General features: G+C 41.2%; 1 protein-coding gene across 1 annotated transcript in view; it reads left to right on the top strand.

Annotated features, from left to right (window-relative positions):
* LMBRD1 (LMBR1 domain containing 1) overlaps nucleotides 1-21,877 on the top strand; it is a 393,083-nt gene that overhangs the window by 260,308 nt on the left and 110,898 nt on the right. The window contains exons 12-14 of the mRNA XM_073626738.1: nucleotides 4,409-4,513; nucleotides 15,210-15,359; nucleotides 21,820-21,877. The exon at nucleotides 21,820-21,877 is cut by the window's right edge and continues 21 nt beyond it. Of these exons, the coding sequence (XP_073482839.1) occupies nucleotides 4,409-4,513; nucleotides 15,210-15,359; nucleotides 21,820-21,877 (313 nt within the window). The remainder of the gene's footprint in view (nucleotides 1-4,408; nucleotides 4,514-15,209; nucleotides 15,360-21,819) is intronic.

Genomic DNA, 21,877 nt, shown 5'->3' with positions numbered 1-21,877 from the left:
TATGTAGATGTACAGTGGGGACGGAAAGTATTCAGACCCCTTTAAATTTTTCACTCTTTGTTATATTGCAGCCATTTGCTAAAATCGTTGAAGTTCATTTTTTTTCCTCATTAATGTACACACAGCACCTCATATTGACAGAAAAACACTGAATTGTTGACATTTTTGCAGATTTAATAAAAAAGAAAAACTGAAATATCACATGGTCCTAAGTATTCAGACCCTTTGCTCAGTATTTAGTAGAAGCACCCTTTTGATCTAATACAGCCATGAGTCTTTTTGGGAATGAAGCAACAAGTTTTTCACACCTGGATTTGGGGATCCTCTGCCATTCCTCCTTGCAGATCCTCTCCAGTTCTGTCAGGTTGGATGGTAAACATTGGTGGACAGCCATTTTTAGGCCTCTCCAGAGATGCTCAATTGGGTTTAAGTCAGGGCTCTCGCTGGGCCATTCAAGAACGGTCACGGAGTTGTTGTGAAGCCACTCCTTCATTTTTTTAGCTGTGTGCTTAGGGTCATTGTCTTGTTGGAAGGTAAACCTTCGGCCCAGTCTGAGGTCCTGAGCACTCAGGAGCACCCCTGCTTTTAACAGACGGTTAGACAGGTTAATTTGGTTGGTCAGCAGACTGGTTAGTGAGTTGAGCTATGGAATAGTTTTTGTCTTACATGTATATGGCCCTCCATGTGCTCCTTACAGTTAAGGCCAGTTATAGGTGGGGGCAGTGGCCATTTTTTTGTTACTGTTCGTATATATGGTCCAGGGACACACTGGGCGCCTTCGCTGCCATTGTGCTCTTGCTGAGTGTCCAGTGTGCTTCTGTTCCTTTTAAGGGGGCCCTGGCTGCCTCCAGGCTCACCTGTCCCACATCTATCCATTCCATGCATGTGCTTCCACTGTGGAGACACTTATAAATTTGTAGTGTTCGGACTGCAAGCAACACAGGGTGCCGTGACGAGGCATTGCAGCTTTCACATGCGTTTGCAAATGTGTGCTAACTAAACCCCTGCTTTTAACAGACGGTTAATTTGGTTGGTCAGCAGACTGGTTGGTGAGTTGAGCTATGGAATTATTTTTGTCTTACACTCTGGAGAAGGCTTTTGTCCAGGATATCCCTGTACTTGGCTGCATTCATCTTTCCCAGTCGTCCTGTCCCTGCAGCTGAAAAACACCCCCACAGCATGATGCTGCCACCACCATGCTTCACTGTTGGGACTGTATTGGACAGGTGATGAGCAGTGCCTGGTTTTCTCCACATATACCGCTTAGAATGAAGGCCAAAAAGTTCTATCTTGGTCTCATCAGACCAGAGAATCTTATTTCTCACCATCTTGGAGTCCTTCAGGTGTTTTTTTTTTTTAGCAAACTCCATGCGGGCTTTCATGTGTCTTGCACTGAGGGAGGCTTCCGTCGGGCCACTCTGCCATAAAGCCCCGACTGGTGGAGGGCTGCAGTGATGGTTGATTTTCTACAACTTTCTCCCATCTCCTGACTGCATCTCTGGAGCTCAGCCACAGTGATCTTTGGGTTCTTCTTTACCTCTCTCACCAAGGCTCTTCTCCCCCGGTAGCTCAGACGGCCAGCTCTAGGAAGGTTTCTGGTCATCCCAAATGTCTTCCATTTAAGGATTATGGAGGCCACTGTGCTCTTAGGAACCTTAAGTGCAGCAGAATTTTTTTTTTTTTTTGTAACCTTGGCCAGATCTGTGCCTTGCCACAATTCTGTCTCTGAGCTCTTTAGGCACTTCCTTTTGACCTCATGATTCTCATTTGCTCTGACATGCACTGTGAGTTGTAAGGTCTTATATAGACAGGTGTATGGCTTTCCTAATCAAGTCCAATCAGTATAATCAAACACAGCTGGACTCAAATGAAGGTGTAGAACCATCTCAAGGCTGATCGGAAGAAATGGACAGCACCTGAGTTATATATATGAGTGTCACAGCAAAGGGTCTGAATACTTAAAACCATATTTTCTTTTTTAATAAATCTGCAAAAATGTCAACAATTCTGTGTTTTTCTGTCAATATGGGGTGCTGTGTGTACATTAATGAGGAAAAAAAAATGAACTTAAATGATTTTAGCAAATGGCTGCAATATAACAAAGAGTGAAAAATTTAAGGGGTCTGAATACTTTCCGTCCCCACTGTACATCTACATATTATATACAAATCACTACATTACTTTAAAGTGGTTGTAAACCCAAATACCCAAAACACCATTTATTTGCATAGTTTAGTAGATGATGTTGGTATAACCTAAATTACATTGAGTGTACTTCTCAAAAATGCATCCTCATTTAGTTGCAGACCTCCTAAATCTGCCGATCTGTGGAAGTGGCATAGCACCAAAGCTTAAAGGAGCGGTGACCTAACATCACACTAGCCCCCACCCACTAAACCACAGTCTTGCTCTCTCTGTATTCTCTGCGGTCTCTCCTGTCTCACTATGTGTCTCTTTCTCTCTCTCTTGCTCTCTGCCTCTCACTCTCTCTGCGTTCGTCTTACTGTCTCTCTCTGCGTCTGTCTCTCGCTGTCTCACTCTGTGTGCCACTCTCGGTCTTTCACGGTCTGTCTCATTCTCTCTCTCTGTCCATCTCTCCCTCTCTCTCTGCTGCAAATATCCTATGCAAGAATTTCAGTGAGCTTTATACCTGGATAAATCCAGAGCGCACAGTGGTGTAGGGGGTAGCACTCTGTGGATGAGTCTACAGCACAGTTATTAGACACAGCAGACAGCAAGTCTTAGTTAAACCATACATAGTCTATTTACCTGGTCTTTTTCCAAAAGGTATAAGAATAGCTAATAAAACAAAACCAGAAGTTATTAAATTGCCCAAAGTGGATTTAACACGCTGATCCCTGACTAGCTGTCCTGCAGCTGTCACTTGTCAGCAGGATAAATGGTTATAACCAATCGGGCTAATGCTGGCTGTACATGGAAACAAGCAGAATCCCCCATCCACACAAGTGAGGTGGATGGGGGAATCATCCCTGCTGTGCTGTCTCACCACACAGGATCTGGTTATCATCATGCACATAGGTAGTTTACCTGCACAACCAATTGTTGCTCTTAAAAAAAAAAAAATCATCATATTCAGAAATCAGTGTATAAATCAGTGTATAAACGTAGATAAGATCAGTTGACGTGTTTTAGCCTACAAGGCCTTAGTCATAACTACATTAAGACACAACTTTAAAAAAAAAAGTAGCACTAAGTACCACAGGCTCCACCCATCAATTATCCGAATTGATTGCAAATGATCAACAAAAGAAGAAACAGGTATAATGCCTGCAAGGGGGTCCCATGTGTGTACCACTAATCTTCACAAACAACGTGAAACTAAATATATAAAGAAAAAATGAAAAACAAATAATAAAAGTACTAAGGAGGATAAAACAAATATACGTGTAAACCAAAACATATGTATAAATGAAGAGAGAGGAAACTAGGGAGAGAGGAAAATTTTAGTGCTGATGCAAGTCCTACTCCCACCTCAAGTTTGAGGTAAGTTAGTGTTTAGTCTAAAAATCCACCATGCCTCTTCCCCCCCACCTTCTCCCCCTGTCACCTCCTCTAGGTGAGTAAGACAGCCTTTCTATACCTCTAAGCCTGAATGAGGAAAGATCGCCCTGATGGCATTCCATAAAGTAATGCGTTGCATTGGAAACATGTTTAGCATTTGGGTTATTAGTGTCACAGCAGTGTTCCCCTATTTGTGTCCTTAAGGTACGTGTAGTGCAACCCACACATTGTAGGCTTAACAAAGTACAAGTAATTAGGTAAATTACAAAACTACCACAGTTAACATATTGTTGTGTAGCTTGCCTGCTCCCCAGTCTAACATGCACAGAAAAAACTGGTTCCAGGGTGGCACATCTTCACTTGGCAGACTAGGAGTTTGGGATAATCAGGCCTGCTTCAGCTGGTCACATTAAACCGTGAGGCAGCCCAGCAAACTCGCTATATAGCAAAGATAGATACCCCTGACTGCTGTGAGACTGTATATACACACACATGACTGCTGGAGCAGTAGCCCCTATGTCATCAGAGTATTTTTGCTGCAAGTACAATCTTCCATAAATGGTATTGAAAGCTGTTGCATAGTAAGCCCGCCATTATTGTTCGTGCCAACTACAGGCAGACTGGGAGTCTCAAAATCTGTCATTCCCAGACATAAAGTATTTTTGGCAAAATTTGGATACCGATAACTTTGCTTAAAAAAAGTATTCAACTGCTGCAACAGGCATTGCTTCTGTAAGAACACATAATACAGATTGCTTACTTGGGTTTAGTTGCTAGAATATAGAAGGTAGTCCTATCCTTTTCCTTTTATACTAGAAAAAAATGTTTTGAATTGTCTGTGCCTCTTTGGAAAGCTTGCCCCTCACATCATTGTTTTTTCTTTCAGGTTTTCCCGCTAGACTATGTGTTGATCACTGTCATTATCATGTATTTTGTCTTTACTTCTATGGCTGGCATCCGACATATGGGAGTATGGTTCTTTTGGATAAGGGTAAATTGTTTACACATTTTTTAAGCAATCTGAAAAATACACGTTACAGTACTTACTCCTCTTTGCTTTGTGCCAGGTGGTCGAGCTATATTTTGAGAATTTGATCCAATGTAAAACAAAGTGCACATTGTGTTTTTCTGTCTACCTTTGTTAGTTTTGGCAACAATAAATTATAAAAAAAAAGAATCTCTGACCCTAGTGTGTTCAGGCTTTCGGTTGAGTGCAGTAAACCATGTTGGTGAATTTGCTGTGCTATTTATGGAAAACATTTGGCCTTTGTTAAATTTATAATAACATAGGAGCATGTTTAGGCATTTATTATGAAGACAACGACTCTGGCTGTCAAATAGCAGTCTGTTTTGTACCATGACTGTCAACTGCCTGTCTTGGGCAGCTTACTCATGTAGAGAATCAAGAAGTGCAGAGAAGTTCATAAAGTTGCCACTTGCAATGGGACCATGACATAACATGTCATTTCTTAACTGCCACTTATTGTTCATATGGCTTATTCAAGTATGTTAGGCTAATGTGATTTCAGTTGAGTTATTTTTTTATTTATATTTGTGGCACAATTTACAGTCTTTGTAGATATCTCTAAAATACAGATAGTGAATGAAAAAGTGCGTTATGAACTGATTGAGTAACCTCGATGCATTTCCAGTTATCTCTTCAAACCCTTACCTTTTTCTCTTTTTTCTAGCAACAATTGAGAGTGTAGTGAAGTTTTATTAAAGTTGTATAGACTGTTCACTTTCACTGGGTTTGGCAAATGGGGTGAATCTATTTGAAATGTGAAAGAAAAGTGAACTTTGAAATGTACCGTACAGAACACAGGATCAGTAGTCATAGACCATGGGTTATATATGTTGCTACCTTCAGGTGATTGGATATTGACAGATGCTTTGCTAGGAATGCCCCCTGCACCCTACATAAAGCCCCACTCTTCTAGTTTTTTTTTTTTTTTTTTTTGCTAGTGTCCGTTCTGGCCTTCTTCTCTGGAGTTTCTACACCAGTCCTTTTTATTTTTCTTCACTAATTTAATTACACTTCTTTCAAGATCTGACTGCTTATTGCCTTAGAGCTCACTAGTAGTTTCCAGATTGATTACTCTCAATGTAAATTTTGGGAACCGTTCCTGAACCCCACATCAGTGAGGCCAGCCTGTCAAGTTTGCCTTGGGGGCCCTGGATTCTGTGTTGGGTGCTCCCCTTGGCATGTGGTACAGCAAGTGTAGTTAGCTGTAGATGTCATACAGGTCAAGGACCATGCTTCATACCAATGGCATGCAGACCCTGAAGGCCACTTTGAGGGTTTGTCTACTGTGACAGGTGACGTTTGGTTCCCTCTGGGAACCTGCAGCATGCGTAAGGTACAATTGTGACATTGTTCTATTTTACATCTATTTTACATGTGGGTGATATTTCATTTCATAGTGTGTTTTTTATCTTTTTGAATCTGGCAGGTTTTTCACACGTGATGTTGCTCCTTGGGTGTTAACGTAGTTGCTAACGCCCCCAGTTGATGTCCTTTTTCCAACATTTCTGCAGAGAGTGCAAGAAGCATGTCTTCTCCTTACTACCTGCTTGTCCAGGACATTAGTCAGTGCCTGTGTTACAGGGGCTCCCTTCCTACACACACAAACAACCTTTAAACCAACATTAATTTTGTGAGTACCCCACAGCAATGGCAGAGACAAAGAGCCAAAAAGGGCCTAATATCACCCAGTACTCAGTACACAGAACCAAGGAAAACAGCAAAGGGGATAGTTGTTCCCCTGCATCGGAGCAAGGTTTGGCTAAGGCATATTATCCACTTCCAGACCGGTCCTTTTTTGACACTCTGGTTACGTGTAACAGTCAGTATTTTTTGTCGCACAGTATTTGCGTAGTGGTTTTTCAAACACAGTTTTTTGGGGAAAAATACACCTTTTGAATGTTAATGCAAAAAACACAATACATAACCCAATTTTTTTGTAAGGCTTCATGCACACTGGGCTTAAAAAAAAAAAAAAAGCCAGTTCCCTTGGCAGAAAAAACACTCATATAGACAAAGTTCAGACGAGTTTAAGAGAGGTTTTTTTTTAGTTTTTTTTTTCTGCCAGTAAGCTCCAATCGGAAATGCAAACAAGAAGGGTTTTTTTTTTTTACCCTGCCTCTAAACGTTGAGCTCAAATTATGCCTGTAATTGTCCTAATGTGCATGGATAAAATTGAGCTGATGCTACAGGCAGAACGACTCCTGTAGAAGCAGCGATTTTTAAGCCAGTGTGCATTGAGCCTTAAATATAAAAGATGTTACGCTGGGTAAATCAATACAAGCATGTCACACTTTAAAATTGCACATGCTCGTGCAACAGTGACAAACATAGTAAATTTTACTATCCATAGGCGATGCTTTAAAAGCCTTTACTTCCGGTTCCGGCTCCACATGCGGGAGGAGTGAGAACTGGCAGCTCCGGTGATCCACGCTTACAAAACCGCTTCCACAGTCAGGCTCTCACCTGACCTCTTGTGCAGCTCCCCCGGGACAGCAACATGGACCGCTTCGTTGTGCACAGTGGATCTGCCGAGCCTTTCGCTCGGAGCCTTTACCACAACCAATATGGCCACTGGCTCTGAGATGGAGGAGAGCGTGGTCACAGCTATGCCAGCGGTCACAGCTCCTGCCTCCCCAGACGATGATTACTCCCAAATGGCACAGGCTGTGGCTGCCCTCTTGTTACCCACCATCACAGCTGTGGTGGGAAGGGCAGGAGCCTCAGGCATCACCCAGCTCAGGAAGGAGCTGGGTGACAATGCTAAATGGTTATCAGACATTGAACAGCGCCTCTCTGAAGTACAGACCACACAAACCAATGATCAGCAGTTCACTCAAACTCAGCTATATATTCTGGAGAAGTTAGATGACCTTGGGAATCGTTCCCGCCCGACAATCTAATGGGTAATAGGGCTCCCTGAAACCTTAAATGCCGGCTCTCTGCAGGAGCTCTGAGCACCAGCACCATGTGCAATGGAGAGAGCTCGTCACCTGGGAACCCCTTCCGATGACCGTCATTCTCCCCGCCCTGTCAATGTCCGCTATCTAAACTGCTCGGCTATAGTGGCCATCCTGTGATCATTTTGCAACGCCAAATCTTTCCAATTAGATGGCCATAAACTGCTACTTTTTGCAGACTACTCACAGGAGGTATACCGTAGGCGCAAGGCCTTCCAACGCATTTGTGCAGCCTACCCTGCCACTCTGCGCTTTACCGATCTGGCTGGTGAACCGAAGCCACTCACGCACCCCGAGGAGGCCATACACTATCTGGAAGCATACCTCCATATATTAAATCAAATCCCACCCTGGGCCTGTGTCTCCTCAGACCTCTGAGATCAACTTAGTCCAAAAAAGGACCCGCCAAGGAGGCCCCGCTTCTCCAAGGCTCTAGGTGTAACAAGCCCCGCTGAGATGCTGACTGGCACCGTCCTCTTCTAAACTACCAGAATAACAATAACTGTGGTGTTTCATCCAGCTGATTTTCTATCCTTGTTACAACCCAGGTTGTATTAATGTTCTGATGTTTTGATATAATTTTTGTTCCCACAGCCTTATCGGAGATCTCTCACATCATCTTGATCGGCAGTGCGTTGGGAACATACTTCTTACCCCAACACTTCCTGTTGCCCCCCTGGGAGAATATTCTTCCTCCAAAGTTCACGGGCGCATCTTCTTACTTCTCCTTGTTGACCCCAGTTCTTCTTCTTGTTGAGCCAGGGTTGGTAATCCCTCTAAACCCTCCTCTTCGGTAATCAAAAGCCTTATCACCTATGCTCTCCCACTGGGTGGCATCCCCTTGGCGTCAATTGGCCCGCTCATGCTGTGCCTTGGCTCTGCACCAACCTCTTTTTATTGATCCCCCCCTCACCACTATTTGTTTATGAAAATAGTCTAATGTAATGTTAAGGGGCTACGGTCTCCCTATAAGCAGATGGCGATGCTACATCACCTCAAACGCCTCAAAACTGGCTTTGCTTTATTGCAGGAGACTCATTTGACAACGGCTGACTTCATCCGTATATGTAAATTATGTGTAAGACGATCAATGGCTCGGCTGCGGTTAAGGGAAAAGCAGGGGTGCTTATCCTAATTCGTAAAAGTCTCCCTGGTGAGGTACTTTCTGTAGAATCTGATGAAGCTGGCTGGTTTAGAACACTAAAATTGAGATTGTCCTCTAGAGAATGGGTCTTTTCGAACATATATGCCCTAAACTCCCCTTCAAAACATTTTTTTTCGAACATTGTCCTCCCTCCTTGTTCCCTATGTTCACCTCCCCCTCCTAGCTGGGGGTGACATCAACTCAGTGATGCACCTCCTTGAAGACAGGTCCCACCAAGCACCTCCCCATCATTGGTCACCACCCCATTAACAAACTTCGTAGAAGTTAATAGACCTCTGGAGGCTAGCCCACCCTGACGGGAAAGGCTATTCATTTTTCTCTTCCCCTCATAACAGTCTGTTCAGTATTGACTACTTCTTCTGCAATTCCCTGTTAATAAAGCACACCTCAGACTCGCATATCCATGAGATTGTCATCTCAGATCACGCCCCAATTTTGGTTGACCTATTAGACTTTGCCCCCCCAAGTTCTGTTACCACATGGCGTTTCCCTTCATACCTCTCTAATAACCAAGACCTCCTAAAGATCATTAGAGAAACATGGGCAGACTACGTAGACGCAAACTCGGGTCATGGCACAGATTAGAATCTCTTTTGGAAGGCTCAGAAAGCTGTGTTACGTGGCCTGCCTTTATGGTCAGGTATAGAAGAAATATCACCAAACAGTACAGTGTAGCTAGCCAAGCCCTTTGCTCTGCCTAAACCAACTTTATGCAGCAGAATACCCCAGAACACAGAAATGCATGGCGTGAAGCCAAACAACAATTTGATTTGTGGGCTGAGGCCCAGGAGAAGATCCACAAATCTTTCCTGGACCTCCAATACCATAAATTTGGCAACAAAGCTGGGAAATTGTTGGCAGGCCTGAGCAGGGGATACCGTACACCTACTCACATGAGAGATATGAATGAGAGGCTCACATCATCCCCTAAGGAGGTTAATTCCATCTTAGAAAGATTCTATGCAAACCTGTATGGCTCCGATCCCATTGATTTATATAGTAGGAATGGGCTCGGGCGTGTTCGGATCGAACCCGCCAGGAAGCCGGCACTGCACACCACCAATCATAGGCAACGTGTGTATGTGCAGCTTCCGGTTGGAAATGCCTCACTGCCTATGATTTGCAGTGTGCATTGACGGCTTCCTGGCGGGTTCAATCCGAATACGGCCGAGCACATCACTAATATAGAAGCAGCGCAAAATTTTCCCTTCTCAGGTCCTTCTCACTCAGATAGACCCCTCACAGGTAGATCAGCTCAACTCCGCAATAACTGCCCTAGATGTCACGTCTGAATTTTCCAAATTGTCGGCAGATATTATTGCCCTGACCCTCCCTTCTGTTTACTAGTCGATCCTTTAATAAGGGCCAGTACCTTCCCACAGGCTTTCAGGCTCATATCAAATTGACGGCATGATTAATGCTAATCTATTGCTTGTAGCTGCTGGCACCATCCTGGTATAACCACCGAAAGTCCAGCGACATTCAGGTATGTTGCTGGTCTGGAAGTGGTTATACTGCAATTATTTCTGATTTCTTTGGGAAACCCCATGCCCTCCTGGAAACTTCAGTCTCCGGGGCACAAAAGCACTGTTCTGCCTCTCCACCAACTGAATATATTCAAGTGATCTTCATAACCTCTTAGAGAAAGATATTAAAGTGCTAGGGCATTGTGCTATGTATTATGGAGACATTGGCTGGAACGGGGGTAAAAGAAAGGTGACTGAAAATAAGAGGATTGCACTTAAAAGGACCAGATAACCCTGCAATGAAAACTAGAACCCCATTTAAAGGGACACAAGCGTTTTATGACCTTTCATACAATGGGGAAAATAAGCTTTTGATACCCTGCAGATTTTGTAAGTTTGCCCACTTACAAAGAAATGAAGGGTCTACAATTTTTTATTGTAGGTGTATTTTAGTTGCAGTTCAGTCCAGTAAAATAAGCATTTGATCCCCAAGCAAAATATGACTTAGTGCTTGGTGGAGAAACCCTTGTTGCCAAGCATAGAGGTAAGACATTTCTTGTAGTTGGTTACCAGGTTTGTCCACATCTCAGGAGGGATTTTTGTCCACTCTTCTTTACAGATCTTCTCTAACTCCTTAAGGTTTCCTGGTTGTCAGTTGGCAACTTGAAGTTTCAGCTCCCTTCATAAATTTTCTATAGGATTAAGGTCTGGAGACTGGCTAGGCCACTCCATGACTTTAATGTTCTTTTTCTTGAGCCACTCCTTTGTTGCCTTGGCAGTATATTTCGGGTCATTGTCATGATGGAAGACCCATCCAATGACCCATCTTCAGTGTTCTGCCTGATGGAAGAAGGGTCTCATCCAAGATTTTACAATATATGGCACAGTCCCTTGGCCCCTCAATGTGGCAAAGTTAGCATGTACCTTTAACAGAGAAACCGCCCCAAAGCATAATTTTTTCCACCTCCGTGCTTAACTGTAGGGATGATGTTCTTAGGGTCATAGTCAGCATTTTTGTTCCTCCAAACACAGTGAATCGAGTTAATGCCAAAGAGCTCAATTTTGGTCTCATATGACCACAGCACTTTCTCCCAATCCATCTCTGAATCATTTAGATGTTCATTGGCAAACTTCAGATGGGCCTATACATGTGCCTTCTTGAGAAGGGGGACCTTGCGGGCGCTTCAGGGTTTTAATCCATGGCAGCGTATTGCGTTACCAATTGTTTGTTTGGTCACAACTGCCTTGAGATCATTCACAAGCTCCTCCCGTGTAGTTTTGGACTGACCCTCAATTTACTCATGATCATCAATACCCCATGAGGCGAAACCATTCATGGAGCTTCAGACCGAGGATGATTGATGGCTATTTTGTATTTTTTTCATTTGTGAATAATCGCTCCAATGGTTGTCTCCTTCTCACCAAGCTTCTTGCTGATGGTCTTGTAGCCCATTCCAGCCTTGTGCAGGTCTACAATCTTGTCCCTGATGTCCTTTGACAGCTCTTTGGTCTTGCCCATGATAGTGGGAGAAATGGAAGAAAGAGATTCTGTGGATAGGTGTCTTTTATACACTTTATACAACGAGCTGTCGTTAGGAGCACCTTCTTAAATTGACAGGACTGATCTGTTTACCACATGAGCACATACTGTAGCCAGTCTATGGGAGCCAGAATTATTGTATTTTACTTGCTCAACTGCAACTCCATTCATAACATTTGTATTGTGTGTTTTCTGGGTTTTTGGTCGATATTTTGTCTTTATCATTTAAAATGTACCTATGATAAAAATTATAGCCCCTTCATTTCTTAGTAAGTGGGCAAACTTACAAAATCTGCAGGGGATCAAATAACTATTTCCCCACTATATATGTGGGTCATAAATATAAGGTGAAATCTCCTTATTTCTTGCTACAAAACAGGAGTCCCAAGGAGTGGGTTGGATTAATCAGGTGTTCCCTGCAGGGCTTTCCAGTGACCGATCATCTGAAAGTAGCAAAATATAACCCGTGGTCTGACAACTGAACTGGTGTCCTGTACTATACTCCAAGATATGGAATGTGCCAGTATAGCAAAATTCCAATTTTATTCTTGCACATTACTAGAGGATTGAAGTGAACTCGGGTACTTGCCGACCGGCTCACGCTTTTATGCGTCGGCAAAGTGGCACGGGTGCACGAAACAACGTACCCATATGGCCTCCGGCGGCAGGCCGTGGGAGCGTGCCCGCGGGTCCCGCGGACTCAATGTCCGCCAGTGGCCCGCAATCGTGGCACGGAGAGCCAGAACAGGGAGATGTAAACAAGGCATTTCCTTGTTCTGCCTAGCAACATGACAGGGATCTACTGCTCCAAGTGATCGGGAGGAGTGATCTCTGTCATGTTCTAGTGAGCCCACCCCCCATACAGCTAGAACATGAGGGAACACGGTTAACCCCTTGATTGCCCTCTAGTGTGTAACCCCTTTCCTGCCTGTGACATTTACACAGTAATCAGTGCATTTTTATAGCACTGATCACTGTATAAATGCAAATGGTGTCAAAAGTGTCCGATCTGTCCGCCGCAATGTCGCAGTCGCAATAAAAATCACAGATCACCGCCATTACTAACAAAAAAAAATTATTCATTAAAATGCCCTAAATCTATCCTCTATTTTGTAGACACCATAACTTTTGCGCAAAACCAATCAATATACGCTTATTGCTATTTTTATTTTTTTCTTACCAAAAATATGTAGAAGAATACATATTGGCCTAAACTGTGGAAGAAATTTGTTTTTTTTTATATATTTTTTTGGGGGGTATTTATTATAACAAAAAGTAAAAAATATTGCTGTTTTTTCAAAATTGTCACACTTTTTTTGTTTATAGCGCAAAAAATAAAAACCGCAGAGGTGATCAAATACCACCAAAAGAAAGCTCTATTTGTGGGGGAAAAAAAGGACGTCAATTTTGTTTGGGTACAACGTTGCCACAATCACGCAATTGTCAGTTAAAGCGACGCAGTGCCATATCGCAAAAAAGGGCTTGGTCAGGAAGGGGATAAATCCTACCGGGACTTAAGTGGTTAAAGCGGAAGTAAACCCATCCATAAAACTGTTTGATTTCCGACATGTGCCGGAAATGTAACACTCCCATTGGTTGTGCTCTCAACCAAACTGTCAAGCCATCCAATGGCTGGTGTCATAACTAATCACATGTGCAGCATCATGGCTGTTGTAGATTAAACAGAGGCCAAGATGGCAGCTTCCTTGGCAGAAAACGATAGGAGGGTTTATTTACACTTTAAAGTGGAACTTTAGTCAGAAAATTGAGCCCTGCTGGATCACTTTAGGCTGGCCCCTTTTGCAGGTACAGCTACATTAAAAGCTGTAAAACATTAAAAATAAATACCGATACTGTTTAAAATCCAGTAATACACTGCCTCACCCTGCTCTTCACATGCTGAAAGAGGAAGTAAACCCTAATGCGTCCATCTTCGCCCCTCTTCCTTCCGGGGGCCACGGACTCCGGCTCTGTGACTTGCCGGAGTCACGTAATGTCACTCCCGCACATGCACGTGGGAGCCGTCAGTCACGGCACATGCTGGGGGAAGAAACGGCACGGTGGTCCGTTTCCTCACAGCGCATGCGATGATGATGACACCGGCGCACTACAAGTGAAATATCTGATAAACGGCGCACGTTTAGGAGATATTTCCACTACCTATAGGTAAGCCTTATTCTAGGCTTTCCAATAGGTAAAAGTCAACAAAAAGGTTTTACAACCACTTTAATTGTTCTCTCTTTTTTGGCATGGTCCCTAAAATGTAGAGGCCGATGTACTGACAGCCTAAAGATTTACTGCTGCTCAGGGGCTCTGGGCCTCATCAAAATGGCAGCATGCAGAAACGGGAACAATGCTGGAGGCAATTTACAGCACACACTAATTTTGATAGTATAATTATTAATGTGGAATGGTACTGTATGTTCATTGCTAAAGAACATTATTTTTGTCAAGTTGTTATGGGTAAAGTTCCACTTTAAGCTCAGTAAACATTCAATTTCCAAAGTTAACAGTGTATTCTTTAAGAATTCATCCCCAGTGTCTTTTTAGTGGAGCCCATCCACTTACTTGTTAGTCTTTTTCAGTATGAAGTTTTTCTTGTCTTATTTTTTTTTTTTTTTTTTTTTTTTTATTATAGTATTTGGAACAACTAAGATAAAATTGTGATTACAGAGCAATGTACGAGGGTTCTTCAAAACGTTTCTGCACTTTTTTTTTTTTCTTTTTTTACTCTTAAACATTTTTAAGACCCCCTCGTATTATACCTTTGCACAATCTCTAAATCCTAACATTTTGTCGTTGTTTCTTCAATTGTCTTGCAAAGTTTCAGGATAAAAAGTTCAAATGTAAAAATTTCAACTTCCAAAATGTTTAAAGATCAATATTTTTGTTTTTAAGCTTTAAAAATTGTGTTTGTAAGTAAGATACAGGGAATAGTAAACCATTTTAAGAAGAATCTATGTATGCAAGTAGTAGTTACATGGTATACAGTGTTCTGTTTTCCCCCTCCACTCCATCCCTATGTATGAAAAACAGAAAATTTAAGTCTGTTGCAATATGGTTCATGGTCTCTAGGTGGTTTCTTCAAGTAGCAAGGACTCTAGTAGCTTAGAGCATCAGCAATGGTTATCCATCAACATTAGCTTGATTAAAATAGATTAATATTAGAGTTGATTAAAAAAATGAAACCACCTGCATATCCTTGCATTTTTGCTGTGTGTTTTTTTTCTTTTTTGGAAATAATTAAAAACGTCCTCCTTCATAACATACACCTACATTGTCAGTCATGAGAAAGCATATTTTTTCTGTATGCAGCAGCCTTCTTATTTTATATACGTGCAGAGCAATATGCCTAATACTACTACGATCTTCTAAAGAAAAATAATAAGATTCTGTCATGTGCATTTATTTCCACTCTTTTTTAGAAAATGACCTTTAAAGATTTAGATGTAGAAAGAAAATGGTATCAAACAAATTACTACATGTTTAAACAAATAGTCTCCATTTTACAAGTCTTGTTTCATGTTAATAGCTGTACAAGATAAGAAGAGGACGAACAAGACCTCAAGCTCTTCTGTTCCTCTGTATGATCCTCTTGTTGATTGTTCTGCACACAAACTACATGATTTACAGCTTGGCACCTCAATACGTTATGTATGGAAGCCAGAAATATCCAGTACAGGTAAGATGCAGTAACCTTGTAACCTAAAAAAATGGCCGCATATACCCTTCTTGGGCCACATTGTATCTACCGGCATTTAACATTGAGACATGCCTATACCACACAGGAACCTTTTTTTGTTTAAATTTAGCTTTAGTGCTAATTGTGATCATAATAAAGCACCATCTGTGGGGTTGATGCTAACAGATTGATTAACCATTAGCTTCCTATGTCACTCCTGTGGCAGTACAATGGATATAAAAATTCTACACACCCCTGTTAAAATGTCAGGTTTCTGTGATGGAAAAAAAAATGAGACTAAGATAATTTAATTTCAGAACTTTTTCTACCTTTTTTTTTAATGTGACCTACTCAATTGAAAAACAAACTGAAATCTTTTAGGGGGGGGGGGGGGGATTAAAAACACAAATAATGTGGTTGCATAAGTGTAACTGGAGATGTAGCTGTGTTCAGAATTAAGCAATCATATTCAAACTCATGTTAACCACTTCAGCTCCGGAAGGTTTTACCCACTTCCCGACCAGGCCATTTTTTGGGATACGGCACTGCGTTGCTTTAACTGATAATTGCACAGTCGTGCAACGCTTTACCCAAATAAAGATGTCCTTTTTTTCCCCCCCACAAATATAGCTTTCTTTTGGTGGTATTTGCTCACCTCTGCGCTTTTTATTTTTTGTGCTATAAACAAAAAAAGGAAAAAAGGGAATTTTAAATAAAAAATAATATTTTTTACTTTCTGCTATAGAACCTTACCAATAAAAAAAAAATTAAAAAATCCAACTTCTTCATAAATTTAGGCCAATATGTATTCTGCTAAATATTTTTTGTAAAAAAGAAAAAAAAAAATCCCAATTAGCGTATATTGATTGGTTTGGGCAAAAGTTATAGTGTCTACTAAATAGTGGTTAGATTTAGGGACTTTTTTTTTTTTTTTTTTTTATATATATTTATTTTATTGTTTTTACTAGTATTGGCGGCAATCTGAATCCAATAGTTTTTGCAAAGAAGAGTGAGTAAATATTGCCAAGTCAAGATGTGCCATGCTGATAGACTTATACCCACAGAGACCAAGTGCTGTAATAAAATCAAAAGGTGCTTCAACAAAGTATAAGTTTAAGGGTGTGCACACTTATGCAACTATATTATTTTATTTTTTTAATTTTTACCTCCCGCCACCTAAAAGATTTCAGTTTGTTGTTCAACTGAGTTGTACAGTTTATAGGTCACAGTAAAGGTGGAAAAAGTTCTGAAATGATTTATCTTTGTCTCATTTTTTTACATCACAGAAACCTGACATTTTAACACTGGTATGTAGACTTTTTATATCCACTGTACTTCTATAACTCAGTTTACATCCATTTATGAGGATGTGTTAATGTATGAATATTTTCAAACCTTTTGATTTTTCTTTTATATATATTTCACTTCAAAGAATTGCGTAAGAAGACTGAGACTGAAAGACTTACCTTTCAGTATAGAGTAAAAACATTCCTGAAATGTCACGATAAGCAGTAACCATGTAGTTTTTCCAGAAAGTGCTTTTTTATGATTTAACACCTCCGGAGAAGAAAAGTCCCACCCGGCCGTCAATTTGCTATAGGCCAGGTGGGACTTTACTCCTTCGGAGTAGACGTTATATGAAGGCACCACGCAGCAGCACAATCGGTCACCGACTGTGTCATAGGGACACAGCCAATAACCGATCGCTATACCGGCCTAGTGTCATGTGATCGCTGTGACCAATCACAGCAGGTCACATGACAATTGTAAACGATGAACGCCATTGTTTCATGATATCCATTGTATACAAAAGTTGCGATCTGTGATTGGTCACAGTTATCGCATGGTACAGGCAGAGCCAATCACAGCCCATCTGTACCATGTGCATAGCTTTGGCCAATTACAGCTAATCACAACAAAAGACAATCAGTTTCATTTAGTAAAAATGGTTGCCTATGCCAATGAAATTCATTGGTATTGGATGTCATAATATGTACAAAAAAAAAAAAATCTTGATCACTTCCCCAGAGTAGTCAGTGTCCTGGCATTTCAGGGCCTTAGGAAGTGAGCGAGGCCGTCAATACATCAGGATTGACATATATATATATATATATATATATATATATATATATATATATATATATATATATATACACAAAAAAACAAGTAAAAAGGCGCAAAACAGGTGTACCTCACATAACAGATCCTAAATAGTCCAATGGCAGGGTTGGTGTGTATAGATGTATATAGATGTATATACAGGAGAAAGTCAATCAGGGCTGCCACCAAAAAAGACCAGAAGCAAGGTCCAATAGGCTGAGGAAGATAAAACAAGGAAGAGGGGCGCCTCTGAGTATATATCAATAATCATTTATTTACAACAAACAATATCCACTCACATGGAAGACTGTAGTATTGCGTTCCGGTGCATCTCTGAGTAGAGGAGAGTCTGGAGGACCACAAGTCTCAGCAAGTCCGTGCAGTGCTAGTCACACATCAGGTCCTGGCAGGGATGGATGGTGGTGGCAGAACACGGTGGGAGCTCCCTCGGGTCTCCAGATGGCACTTCCGGATATATGGTGGGTGTAAGAGTAACATAGACCAACGGTCTGTGGGTTCCAGGGAAGGGGAGAGGGGACGCCAAAGGCCGATCGCCGGGCGCGCTGCCGTCTGACGGCGTCCCCTCTCCCCTTCCCTGGAACCCACAGACCGTTGGTCTATGTTACTCTTACACCCACCATATATCCGGAAGTGCCATCTGGAGACCCGAGGGAGCTCCCACCGTGTTCTGCCACCACCATCCATCCCTGCCAGGACCTGATGTGTGACTAGCACTGCACGGACTTGCTGAGACTTGTGGTCCTCCAGACTCTCCTCTACTCAGAGATGCACCGGAACGCAATACTACAGTCTTCCAGTCTTCCATGTGAGTGGATATTGTTTGTTGTAAATAAATGATTATTGATATATACTCAGAGGCGCCCCTCTTCCTTGTTTTATATATATTTACACACACCATAGTTTGTGGACGCTCTGACTTTCTTACAGACTAAATATAGACAGATTTGGGTTATTTTCACCAAGGTGATGTAGCAGAATACACTTTGACCTAAATTTATGAAGAAAGGTTATTTGTAAAGTTTTATAACGTAAACAAAGATCCCGCCCCACGCTAAGGAAGTCCCGCCTACGGACGTAACGCGTACGGGGGCCAGGAGCGCATGACGTCACCCGCGGCCATCAGCCTGTCTGATACGATCACTCGCTGTTTAGCCGACACTCGGATCTGAGTGCCGGTCTGTGTAAGTGCATCTTTTATCCTTCTTTTATTCAATAAATGTACATGCAGAGAGCACTATATTTGTTATCTTTATTTGCATATACGATATCCTTTTAACCCGATGAGTGCTGAATACGGGGCTACTACCATTTGGATCGTTCTACCCATTGTATGGTGTATATGCTGTATGACCTGTTTCAGGTCGAATGTTTCAGGTGAGGGGCCATCCATGTGCGGTGAAGGGATCACAATTACTTTAGATATATCCCCTGTCGTCTTGAATGTCCACTGGTGGTCTCATCTCCTCACTTCATCTGTTCCATTCGATGCATTGTTTTAAGGACATTTATATTTGCGCAGCACTGTTTGCTTTTATTTTTAACCGGAAACAAAGAAAAACAAGTTTTTTCAAGATTTTCGGTCTTTTTTTTTGTTTTGCAAAAAATAATCAAAGAAAAACAGTGGTGATTAAATAACGCCAAAAGAAAGCTTTATCTGTGTGAAAAAATAATAGTTTCTTATGACTGCGCAATTGTCATTCAAAGTACGACTGCGGTGAAAGCTGAAAATTGGCCTGGGGAGAAAGGGGTTAAAAGTGCCAGGTTTTGAAATAGTTAAAAATCAGTCTTTTAGCTCCATTCTGTAAGTTTTCTTTGGCAGAGATGATGTAATCAGTTTGCTGTAAGCAGAAAGAAGATTTTCCTTGATCTCTTTTTCCGTAGTGATTCAAATGTTTCTGCCCGCTCCTTCATTGAGAAAAGTTCTTTCACTGATTACAATGTCTGTAACATGGTCTGTGAATGGGGGAGAGACTCTGATCGTCAAACTTTCCCTCATTCATAGATCCTGTTATCAGTGAAAGAACTTTTCTCAATGGAGGAAGAAGAAGGGCATGTCCCTGTCACACAATAAGTACAGCTCTTCTGCCTGAAGACCTGAAGCACAGACATCTCTGCAGTGAAGATTTCTCCAGGATCCAACTGCCTGCCCAACGTGGGACATACTTCATTATGGGTAAGTGATGTGATTAAAGATATATGGAACTTTTTTTTTTTAAGTTAAACTTTAGCTTTAATAGACCAAAAGGGAGCACATAAAGTTTCATTGTTATGGCTTACTTACACTTTAGCTATGATCCTCTTCATTACTTCTGTAAAGGATAGCCCTGTGGATGGTGCAGCTGAAAATGTATCGTCAAATGCTGAGTGCACTTCACTTGCAGTAAACACAATTAGGTTCAGTACAACCTTACAGAAAAATGTACTGTCTATATGTCGCTGTAGAAGTCACTTGTTATAAGAAGTAAAGGTATCATAAACCTTATCTGAGATTATAGATCCAGGATAACGTAAGCGAAGTATACATTGAATCCATAATCCATACATCACATGAATATTGCAAAGCTTTGGATGTCTTCACAGGGATTCTTCTCTTGGGATGTATACAGAGGTCAACATACAGTAACACTTTCCTGAAAGCTAGAACCACCTCAAGTACAGCATAGTGCATCTAAGATGCATAGTTTAGCAAACTGGCAATGTGTATTGACAACTGCATGCAGTAATGAGCAGTTATTACTATGGTGAACACATACCCCGTGCCTGTGCCCTCAGCTTGCTTTATTAGCTGTAACATTCATTATTTTTTTGCCATCTGTTGGTCAGCTGCCTCCTCAGATCCATGCTTCTGGTTAATTTGTATGGCTTTTTGAGGCTATTACTATTTGGATCATATTATATTACACACTTTGAATAATTTTTTTTTTTTTTTTTTTTTTTTTTTAGAATGTATCATTTTTGGAATATTTAGAATTTGCTATGCAATTGCGTAACCAGAATAAATCCTCCCAAAATTATGTGTGAAAGTTTGCATTTTTAGTCACTGGAGGATATTTCTCACCACATTTAATTGATGTGGACATGCTGGAGGGTAAATCTCTCCAGTGGCTCTGACATTTCTTTAGGATCACTGTTTACACCTTTTGTGGTGATTGATGGCTAGGCCAAATTTAGCAGAATAATAGTAAAAGTGAAGAGTTGAGAATTTGTTTTTACCACAAGTCTCTTGCACATAAGGTTTTTTTTTTTGTTTTTGTTTTTCTTCAAACCAACCATATGTACATCTGTAAATGAAAGTATTTACATGTATTCTACATCCCTTTGATAAACAGTTCTTTTATGGTCTGCTAGGCAAATAGTGCTTCTTTTGACGAGGAACATAGACTACTCACATATCTGTGCAATACATTATATAGTAAATCGCAAGTATTTGCATGCTTTATCTTTTTGCATTAAAGGTGAAATTTACGTGTTTGGTAGATGTTGGCGAGTTAAACCACCTAACTGCTTCTTCTGTCTGAGGCCTGCACACTTGCCGCAACAGTCAGTCTCCCTTTTGGATTTTTCTTTTGTTTAAAGTGTTTGTTACCCCTGCACTTCATATTCCTGATATGTGCCTGCTGTACTATGTACTTTTATGGGAAAGTCTCCTGTTCTCTTTGTATTGGTTCCTTTGTGTAAAATCCCTGGGATTCCTGCCAGTCCCTCTGGTTTAATATTAAAAAATGACCACATTAAGCAGGAGAGCACATTGTGTTTAGTTCTCTAGCTATGCTAGGAACTCAGTATGCTTTCCTCCAATGATCAGACTTGTCCTGACATGCCTCTCCTGCACAGCCATTCACTGGCAAGCTCATTGTACTGCTGCTTCTCCACCCCCCTGCTCTCATGCAGCTGAGAACAGAGGGAATGTGATCACTTATAAAAAGGGGAAAAAAGGTATTTATAATGTATTTTTATATATCTACAAAAATGTTTTGCCTTTCATTTTTCTTTTAAACTGAATGGGTTGTTTTACAAGGTAACAATTTATAATCACTTAATATGCTAAATAATACAACATGAGGAATTGTAGCTCTCTGTTGGCAACAGGGAGGGTGGAAACAGATCCAGGAACTATGGCAGCAGATTTTCTTTTTCTTTGGTGAAGCAATAGCCAGCAAGTGACTCGGACCACCAGACTCCACTTATTCACCCTGTGTAACTAAAATATAGCTTTTTGGATAGACTAACCTTTTAAGTATTTCATTTGACGTATAAATATTAAGTACATGTTTATTCCTATACTTTCTATAGTTTGAAGATTTATTTACTGGTGATTTGGATGCTCTTGTTTTTACAGAGCAACAGCAGTCTTGATGTCAATATTGGAAATTCGACAATTTTTCATTCTTCAGATT

This window comes from Aquarana catesbeiana, linkage group LG04, assembly GCF_042186555.1.
Source record: "Aquarana catesbeiana isolate 2022-GZ linkage group LG04, ASM4218655v1, whole genome shotgun sequence".
Classification (NCBI taxonomy): Eukaryota; Metazoa; Chordata; class Amphibia; order Anura; family Ranidae; genus Aquarana; species Aquarana catesbeiana.
The sequence above is the reverse complement of the archived record's forward strand: the minus strand, read 5'-3'. Positions and strand labels throughout refer to the sequence as shown.